Source organism: Micropterus salmoides, unplaced genomic scaffold (assembly GCF_014851395.1).
Source record: "Micropterus salmoides isolate LMB-PRFRI ecotype aquatic unplaced genomic scaffold, ASM1485139v1 Ms_hic_scaffold_11, whole genome shotgun sequence".
Taxonomy (NCBI): Eukaryota; Metazoa; Chordata; class Actinopteri; order Centrarchiformes; family Centrarchidae; genus Micropterus; species Micropterus salmoides.
The window spans coordinates 31,755,462-31,766,315 of NW_024040152.1; the positions used below are offsets into that span (position 1 = coordinate 31,755,462).

The window sequence follows — 10,854 nt, forward strand, 5'->3', positions numbered from 1 at the left end:
GCCGTTAGGAATTTTGGATAGGGGGACAACATTTTCCAAACCGGGCCCCTCATCGTCACCCAATCCAGCACCAAAGAAGCTCTTGGCCATTAGCCTTATAGTGATACAGATGGAGTCCTAACAATCATTTCCAAATTCAGTGTTGTAGATTCATCCAGGCTGCGCTCACATGTGTATTCGATTACTCAGTATGATTATAAAGCACAAAAAGGACATTACAGTTTGTTTTTAAACATTCAAATTAGACAGTTATGTTCTTCCTTTTAACTGAAAACAAGGAGAGAGAAAAATACCCTTCAATGATTTGCTGATTAGAGAACAGTAAAATCAAACATTGTAGAAATTACTGCAAAGCATTAAATCATACAATTTAATTATGAGTGAACAAATACACATACTTAATCTATCAAATTCAATTTTGAGGACTACAGTAATCAACGTATTGGTCAAATTATGTATTAAACTAAATACTGTTTAGAGTATATGGCTGTGTCTGCTGAAATGATGATCATAATATAAAGGTTTACCACATGTATAGTTTATTATACTGTAACCATATTTGCAGCTGTATCTTATGACTTGTGATGTGCTGCTGACTAGTGTTTACTGTAGGTCAGGTTTCTGGAGGCTGTTACAGGGGAACTTCGAATGTTATCACTCGATTGAATGGGCGTTATCAGTGGTTATCAGCTCATATATAAGGGCCAGCAGGGGCCTGCTGCGCCTACTGGTAGGCTCAGAAGGCTGTTATCATCCATCCACATGGTTAATCACCGACAAATACAAGAGAAGACTCCAGATCCAATACCAGAGGAATCCAGCTCGCCGGTAATCGGAGGTCTACTGAATGACGCAGCGACGTCGCAATATTTCGCGCTTGATATTTTCAGGTAAGAACATTTAAATGATAAAACCGAGCATTTAAACCGAAATTAATTAGTCAATAAGGGAAAACAATACATAAAATGTGTTTTAATGTTGCGTGACATGAGTGTTGACATGAGATAAGCGTATTGCGATTATTTTGGCTAACGTTATATAGGCTAACGTTAGGCCCTATTACGTTACGTTATTAGCCCAACATTACGTTACTTACTTGCTTTATTTGAGCATTAACGTTGCTAATAAGTATGTTTTTACGTATGAAGCTAATGGGGAAATTTAGTTTCTAGTTAAACGCAAAGTTAGCCTGTAAAAATTACTTTTTCCACACTGTAAGGCTTATTGCATAATATTGTATGCTCGTTAACGCCCATCATAGGCCTAACCTTACTCCTATTGACTTATGAGTGAAATATTAAACCCATGACGTATTTTATGGCTGTTTGGGTACCTTGGGATCTTGACTAGAATGTAAAATAAAGTTTTGTGGGTTTGAAAAAAGCTTGGATGGATTTGATCCCACAGGAGGTAGCTTACAATGACATTCATGCAAAAGACGAATATTAGGAATCTATTAGAAGTAAATATAGACTGTGGTGTCTGTGTGTGTCACATTTATTGCTGTCCTTGACATTGAACTTGAAAAAAAAGTCTATTTATCTATCTGTCTGCCTGCCTGTGTGTGTAACATTAATATATCTTTACCTAACTTTTTTGTCTCCCACAGCATCAATTTCCAGTGGATTGAAGGACTTCTGTGGTAGGCTAAGTTTGTTTTATTACTTCCATGCTCTATCTCTTTGTTGAACAATCTAAAATTTGGTTTTGGCCTTTTTAGAGAGAAGGGCCCGTTCACAAATCTGTCTTGTGCAAGTTTTTCTGTTTATGTTTTAGGTTGAAGATGGCCCAGAGAGGTAAGCCTTGCAGTTGCTAATCTAGAAGCATTAGGCAAGTGTGTCTGAGAACGATGGTATGATCTGCAACACTGTCTTTTTTTATTACTGATTTATAACTGACTAGATTTTTCTTTCTTTGTTGTTATTCAACAAGAGAGAACTCCCATTAATGGGAATCAAAAGGAAACCCTGAAATCCTTTTTTACGAATGGAATGACACGAGTTGGGTCAAAATTAATTCCAAGTGCTGCATCTGCTACTGGTTTGGACACCACTGTCATAGAAGTAAGTTTTACTTTAGTGCCACACTAACAAACAACATGTCAAATAAATATATCATTCTGCTGCACTGCTTGTAAAAATGAAGTATTTTGTTAAAATACTGTTTAATTGGTGTAATACTCTATCGTTATTTTTGTTTTTGTTTTTCAGAACTGGATCGGTAATTACAAAAGATCACAAATTTCAAAACCTTTGTCTGAACCCCGTCAATCAAAGGCAAAAGTTCACGTCAGAGAGCTGTCGCCTTACAATCTTTTTTGTAGGGACATATTCAAAAACAAAGGTGAGAGACAAAATTGAACGGCTTCTTTTAATTGTTATACTAAATGGTTTGTTTTTGTACATAGTGGCCCTGTTGACATCAGGGGTTTACAAAGGTCATGAAACAGATTTTCAAGATAGTATTTGGCAAGTACTTCACTCACGCAAGTTGCATTCATCAACGTAAGACTGCTGTGTGTATTGAAAAGAATCATCAGGTCATCTACTTTACATGTTATCTTGTTTTTACAGAGTTGTTACAGAGAAATGGGTTTCACAACCCAAGTAAACCAGTGTGTTGGACAGATTGTCGTTGTATGAATTTACTTTAAAAAAGAGATGCTGAATCTAAAGTGTTAAGTTTTCTGTGCATCTATTTTTTCCTCAGGCACAATGAATGACATTAAGGGCAGGTGGGCCACATTGGGGGAAGATGAAAAGAATAAATACTTTCAAGAGGCAGCAGCACTGAGGGCACATGGGCAGACACAGGACCTTAGCCCAGAGATGAGGGATGCCCGAATTAAAATGCACCTTAAGAAGCTGAAGTTAGAGGTTTGGAAAATGGCTTCATTTGCTAGGCATTTGTGGTATTATTTTAGTATTAGATGGAAGGATGATCGACAGCAATTGTGATGCGAGCAGAACATTGTGAAAGACAACTGGATTGTTGATTTGTAGATTTTTTTCATAATTTCAAATGAATTCATCCCAAATAAATATTCCAGCTGATTGTTGTTTACATGGCTATCAACATCAAATATTCTCACTTTGAAGAACACCTCTCAAACTACATTCCTACTGGTTGGGCTAGTCTATTCACATCAAGGTGGTCAATTGAAGCATTAGTAGTCACAAATGGCTATGAGTCAAAATTATTGAATTTGGACTCTATGTAAACAACTAATTTATAGTTAATGTACCCTGGGTGGTCCTTGACCACTTATTTGCCACATGTGACAACACTGTTTTCATATATTTCCAAGCCCTGTTATGAGTTTTTTCTTCAGTGTGTGTTGAATTTTTAAAAGTAGGTTTTGTGTTTAATCAACTATTTACTATTTTTGTGGTTGTCGTCTTCTATTGTAAAGGTGTCCAAGCTTGAGGATTTGGGTGTGGAAACAGCCATTCTATCATTTGACCGCCAAAAGTCCTCATTAGAGGTGTTTGAACTGAGCAGCAAAGGAGCCACTGATTTCCTTGATACAACGGAGACAGTGAACAACTTCGCACTGCATTTCAAAGGTATTGGTTATATAAAAATCCACAGAAATGGACTCAGGCCTGTAATAGTGCAAATATACATAATACAGTTTTATGAAATTATTGTTGTCTGTTGTTACATCTGTAGCCAGCTCCTCACCCGCAACACCCAGTACCAGAGAACATGTCAGTGTTCTGGTAGGAAAAGTGCAAGATCTATTCAACCAAAAATATAGTAAGCATAAGTTCAAATACTTTTAATCCCTTCATGAATCCATGGCATTATTATCAAATGAATAAATTATTTAATGTGCCCATCAACCATTAGGTTGACACCTTACCAAAATGTCTGTTTGCAGCCTGTACACTGGCTATCAACTAGAGGGGAGAGTCACAATTGTCCAACTGTGTAACATTGTGTAACGTGTGCATGCATGTTTGTGCCCGTGTATTTCAGAGGAGGCCGGAGGTACTGGGAGGCTTCCCTACCAGTCCCTGGTAAATCAGGGCATGACCATTAATGTAGCTGGACTGCCCACAAGTCTTACCCTCAGGAAGCCTTCCTTTTATGGAAGGAACCAATTGGTCGAAATTTTGAAAGCTGCAGAGGAGATTTCATTTGAAATAAGTAAGTGACATTACCATTACCAGTGTCTTTCTCCACTTGTGTTTTAGCAGACCATTTGGCTCTATGCAAAGTGGGGAAAATAAGTTAACTAAAGAATAATACTGGCCTACATGTAAGTCTTTGTATAGTTTTGGGGCATTGCATCTCTCTCTGTCCCTTCACCGCAACCGTTCAAGGCAGATGGCCGCCCACCCTGAGCCATGGTTCTGACGTATCTGCCTTTTAAAGGGGTCATTTGATGCGATTTCTTGTTTTTCTTTCTCTTTAGTGTGTTATGTTAGTCTGGGTTTCCCCAGCATGGATACCATGGTCCAGATATTCGCCTCATTTAGGGAACCAATCACAGAACGGGGAGGGAGCAGCAAGACGATGACGACATCTATGCAACACACACAAGCAGTTTGTTTATATTCGGCAATAGTTTATATTTTGTTTTTATTCGGCAATAGTCGCTGAACGTTATTGTTTACACAAAAATATCTTACCCATCGTCTTCTTCCTTGTCTAATTTCTGTCGCTCTACATACGTCATCTGGTATAATTGAAATGATTGGCTATGAGCTACGTACAGGCGCATTTGATAGACATTCTTAGCACGCCGTAAACCACGCCTCAAATACGAGAAAATGTGCATATGGTTCCCAGACCCAAGTCTCAACGAGAATTGGGTCTGGCGTTAGCCAGGCTAGTGTTATGTAGCTGTTTGTGCATGTATAAGATCTGCAGGGTTACAAAGATCAAAGTCTCAAACCCTAAAGAGATATTCTTTATAAAAGTGAAGGCTCAGCCACACCTTCCTAAAACACTTCGTTTCATTCACACCCCCTCATCTCTACGTCAGTGTGTGGGGGCAGAGTTCCATAACACCGCCCAAATGTATACGCAAAGAAGGCATAACTTTTATCCGCGCCAGCATGTCGTAAAGACGCTGTGTTTTTCGTTGCGAAAGCCCAACTACTTTGTTTGGCTTTCCAAAAGAGGACACAGTTAGAAAACAGTGGCTAAGCTTTATTTACAACACTGTTCCAGAACAGTACAACCCAAATATTCGACTGTGTGCTGCGCATTTTTCAGATGACTGTTTCTAGCACCTGGGAGAGCTCAGACTATGTCTTTGTCGTTTCAACTATAACAAATGCAATACTGATGCTTACCAATCTGATACATTCTGGTCCAGTCGCGCTGGCAACGTTGATCGATTAGCTTAGTCATCTGCATCATCCGGATCATATTCCGGCTCTAATTGATAAGGTAGGACTGACATTATAATCTCTCAATATTGCTTTGCTTTGGGAGCTGATGTTCCAGATATGGTAAGAAGTGTGATATTTCCATCAGGTGCTTAAGGTATTTGGGCCAATCACAATGCACTGGATTTCTGGCTAATCAGAGCACACAGCGCTTTTCTGAATGATGAGCTTTATTTAACCTAAAACCGCATAAATGCCTTGCATTAAACCAAATACACAAAATAATGTTATTTTTAGAACCATCATATGACCCCTTTATAAAGAAGTTTTTCCTTGCCTCCGTCACATACAGTAGTGCTTGTTCATGGTGGGAATTGGATTGGGTATTTGTTAACAATATTATAAAGAGTATGGTCTAGACCTACCGTACTCTGTTTGTAAAGTGCTGTGAGAGAACTTTTGTTATGAATTGGCGCTATATAAATAAAATTGAATTGAAACAGATTCAGGTTATAGATTCTGTATGTGTCTTTGACAGTTTATAAGGGATGTGACACTATTTCTCAGCTTTATCATTATCCTGAATATCCTATAGATGTTTAGTTAAATATGACTAGTGACTGTGGCCCTTGGCAATGGTTTTCATCTTTTTCATGCTCATCAAACTATTCACTAATTAAATTATATGTATATAATTCCTCCGAATTACATTCCTTCATTGATATATTCACTGCTGTGTGATTCATTATTTTCCTCCAGGACTATTGCAGGAAGGCCAATTATTTGTTAAGCTCATGCTACATAAGGTTTTTTCTGTCTTTCTTTTTTCTCTAAAAATATCAATCAGATGCAGAACAATCCAACCCCACTGACTTGGGAGAGGGGATGTCAGAGCACATGGATGCAGAAGGTATGCTGAGTTGTTTTTATTTTATCTTTAAATAAATATATTACATTAAACTTAAGAAGCATAGTTAACTAGATATGTAACTGTGGTGATTACACAGCACATTTGACTACTGTATACATTATTGAAATAATACAATTAATCAAAAGATGAAATTTTCACCTTTGTGTAATGGTTTAATCTTTTCAAATCAACAGACACAGCGGATGGCATCCAGACGAAGTCGGTGGAGGAAATTTTAGAGGCCATGTGTGAAAATGGTATTTCTTGTAATCATAATACATTTTACCAAATGTTACATAATACATTTACAATGTTACTGTTCTGAGAAGTCATCCATTGACATTTGACACAAAGAGAAAAGCTTACTTGTTTGAAAATTACAATTTATGGATACAATATTTATCCAGGTGACATTAAAAAGCATATATAAGATTGGTATTCTGATAATTTTACATTTTGATTTGGCTGTTGAGATTCAGATGCAAATAATGGTCTTTTTTTTTTTCAATCAATGATTTACTAGTTAACTATTGACAGTATAAATGCTGACAAATTGAATTATGAATTTGTAATTAAGATTAAAAATTTGTATTTAGAAAGTTATTATTTTGTTTTGTTTTATGTACTTTAGGTGCACAGCAGATGGAAGAGTCCTCAGAAACAGCCACTACTGTAGCCATCGTGATGACTGCAGATAAAGGTATCTTTCCACATTGTGGTTATTTTTATATAACAGGAAATGACTGTTATACCATATATATTGCCTTAAAGGATAATTCCGGTATTTAACACCTTGGGCCCTATTTTAACGATCTAAAACGCAAGTGTCAAAGCGCAAGTAACTTTGTGGGCGGATCCAGGCGCTATTGCTATTTTCCCGGCGGGATAAATGCCATTTGCGCCTGGCGCAAATCTAAAAGGGGTTGGTCTGAAGTAGCTTCATTATTCATAGGTGTGGTTTGGGCGTAAAGTCAATAAACCAATCAGAGCGTCATCTCACATTCCCTTTAAGAGCAGGCGCACTTGTTCTAAAGCGGATTCCTATTATAACGGTGGATTTGCCTGGCGCGCGCCAGGAGCGGTTCACAGCTGAGGAGACTGACGTTCTCGTCAGGGCCGTAAAACACAGAGAAGTGACATTGGGGATGGAGAAACCCACCCAAATTAACTTCGGTTAAACAGGCGTATGATTATTTGGGTAAATGTGTAAGCTAGATGTATGCTTTTATAATAAATTATCTATCTATCTATCGTAATAATGTTTGATTTGCAAAAATGAAAACTGCTGCTTAGATGAGAGAAAGTGTATGCGCGTTGTGCACACGCTACATTGATTATGGCCAAGCATGCGCCCTTAAAATAGCATAATGAACAACACGCAACGCGCCATTGACTTTAGACTAGGTTTTTTCTGGTCAGTGGCGCAATTGTTTTATAGAACAGCAAAATAGCATGAGGGAAAGTTTGCGCCGGAACACGCCTCCTCTTTGCGCTGAACCGCCCCGGGGAGCGCAAGTGTATTTCTTAGTTAACCGACGTGTGTCTGTGGAGGGAAAAGTCCGCTTTGCGCGGCTGCAAAATAGGAATGATACATGCGTCGGTGTACAAAGTCAATTGCGCTGGGTGCAAGATAGGGCCCCTTGAGTTTATTTTGTCGTTTGTTTTGGATGAACTAGAGTGGTGGACTTAGAAATGTTGACGATGGGTCCTGTCTCGACTTTTTGACCATTTTAGAATAATCTAATGCTCTGACAGCATTAGACTGGCTTTCTATGGGCATGCACAAACATGTGCTTAAAACAACCCTTAACGTTCATTTTCAAAACTGTGCAACTCACCGAGTGGTTAGTGTTGTTCATTGATGATTGAAAACAAATATATCGGCGCAATGTATGCTTTCAATCCGTGTTATTTGCTATAGTGGAACTATTTTTTCAGATACCTCACAACCGCGTATAAACTTCTGCTCGATATTTGATATATTAGCGCAGTAATATCAACGAGCACTGAGTCCTTCAACAGAAATCATGCGATTTTACAAATTGGCAAATAAAACACGACAGAAACTGTATTTCGCTACGCTACTTGTTTTGGAACATCAACGAACACCACTAACCACTCGGTGAGTTGCACAGTTTTGAAAACGAACGTTAAGGGTTGTTTTAAGGACATGTTTGTGCATGCCCATAGACAGCCACTCTAAAGCGGTCAGAGGAGATTCTAAAATAGTCAAAAAGTCGAGACAGGACCCATCGTCAACATTTCTAAGTCCACCACTCTAGTTCATCTAAAACAAACCAAAATAGACTCAAGGTGTTAAATACTGGAATTATCCTTTAAGTTACAAAATAACAAAATATAACAAATGAGCTCTTCCTCATAATAGACCTGGACAAGACTAGCAGCAGCCTGGATAAAAACAGGCAGTTTCAACAGATTACAATACTAAAATAAGAACAGATATGGAAACAGAAGCATAGACAAAAAAATTTAAAAGGGGTATAAAAACATTAGACTAACAAACTGTGACAAATTAGCCTCCAATCCTTTCATTTAGGATATAACAGCATTTAACTAGATTCACTTTTAAGTCCTACAAGGGGTAGATTCCAGGCAGAACGTGCAGAATACATACAGCGTTTTTGTATAAAAACATCTTGAAAGGATGTTGTCCAGTACATTTCTTTAAAATACAAACACAGAGAAAGGAGGTAAGAACACCAGCAATTGCTCTTCTTTCTTGACCTGCTTTTATCTAATGATTGAGCATCAGCAATATCTGAGATGAATTTATGTGCAATACAAACATTTGCATTTGGCAACAGTTACAAATGAATAAGCTGCCTTTTATATGTTGCTTTGAATATGGTGATGAGTATTTCAACTAACTGGCTTGACTTCCAAAATATTTGTGTTTTTCCTTTGGTAGATGGAGACAATGTGTGCCGTGTCTGCCGTGTCCATTTTGATGACAAAAATAAGAATGCAAGAAAGAAGTGGCGTTCATGGTCACAGTGCACAGTGTGCCAATCATGGTCACACACTGCATGTGGTTTTAAAAAGAACATGTGCCTTCACTGCCAGTGTCAAAACACCATGCAAACACCCTGAACCTATGCTATTTACTGCATTCCAAAATGTATCCTGTTACTTTGAGTTGTTTTTACTGTGTTGACGGCCCCCAACCCATCCCTACAAATACACACACACTCACATAATAAATACATACATACATGCACGTTTTAAAATGTATTAAGTCCCTTTCTCCTTTTTCATTAAAATATACTTGATGAACCTTGCTCCAAATTTATTGTAATGGTTACACCTCACTTGTAAGAAGAAAACTGATCTTTTTGTTTTCATTCACCCCCATTTTTATTTATTGTTGTCGTTTGTTGGCACCATCAATGTGGTCCCTTTTAAACTGGGCCATGTGGGGATCAATAAAGTTCTATTGTACTGAATTGAGTCTACGTGTTTGTTTGTTTATATATGAATCTGTTTCGTCATTGGTTCAGTAGGGCCGGGTTTAAGCAAGTTAAATATAATGGTTGCTATGGATGCTGTTATCACTGAAGCCACTTAGTTCGCATGACGTAGTTCCCTCAGAAGTATTTTCACACTCACTGTGTTATGCTTTTCTTTTAATGATTAACATTTAAGATAAAATGTGAAGTGTATAATTTTATCTGTGTTAAGGATATTAATTGTTTCTCCTTGGATTCTGAGAAATAAAGTTTATTGTCAGTTTATGCAAGGGAGTTCCACTTCTGTTTAGAGTTGTCTGCCATGGATAGACTACATTTCAATTCAAAGCACTGCCGGTCACTATGATATTATATTTTAGTCACAAATATCAATTATTTGAACACATAACCAAACATTTCTTTAAAAAAAAACAAACACTTTCTTTAGGTGAATACAAAAAAATAATGACATGCTTTAAAAAATGCTTTTTAAATGGCACATGAGTTTTGCTAACATGGACTGGGAAAACATTCATCCATCTTCTACTTGGAAACTTGGTTATAAACTTAAGTTGCCTGAGCAATGAATACACATTTTGAATAGTTAAATATGTGTAGTATTAGATTCTGTGTTTAAAAAAAGATAAGAGATACAGCAAGCAAATGTCACCTATTGGGTGGAAGGACCTATGTATAATGTAGACTACTCTTGTATTTGACAACCAATAGGCCTAATAATAGTCTACAAGTAGCCTAAGAGGAGATGACTACCCATCATGTAGACGATGGTCTTAGTCATTAATGGTATTTAACCATCATAACAGCATTAACATAAATAGATAGCCTATGTATTTAAGCCATGTGTGTCCCAAACATAAATGCAGTGTGTGTGTATACCAGATATTCCTCATGTTGTAGGGTTGTAAATCTGTTTACAGAGTCACAAACAAACAAACAAACAAACAAACAAACAAAAAGCTTCATATAGGCTACTCCTATTGAGCCTTCAAAGTGCTCTCTAAAACTACACCAGGGATGGCTTGTGTACGTGAAATGAGAAAATTAAAACTTTGTTGTAGAGCTAAACCAATACATCGTTAGAAAGGTCTTGACCTAGAGAGTAATATTATGTATG

General features: G+C 37.4%; 1 protein-coding gene across 1 annotated transcript; it reads left to right on the top strand.

Moving 5' to 3' along the window:
* Positions 1-697: 697 nt before the first annotated feature.
* Positions 698-9,449, top strand: LOC119898125. The gene is made up of 13 exons (XM_038712289.1): positions 698-890; positions 1,610-1,642; positions 1,777-1,796; positions 1,933-2,063; positions 2,211-2,343; positions 2,710-2,876; positions 3,413-3,566; positions 3,673-3,759; positions 3,982-4,152; positions 6,190-6,252; positions 6,447-6,509; positions 6,884-6,952; positions 9,182-9,449. Exons 1-13 carry the CDS (start codon positions 763-765, stop codon positions 9,361-9,363), a joined length of 1,401 nt encoding a protein of 466 aa, XP_038568217.1. The 5' UTR covers positions 698-762; the 3' UTR covers positions 9,364-9,449.
* The last annotated feature ends 1,405 nt before the right edge of the window (positions 9,450-10,854 follow it).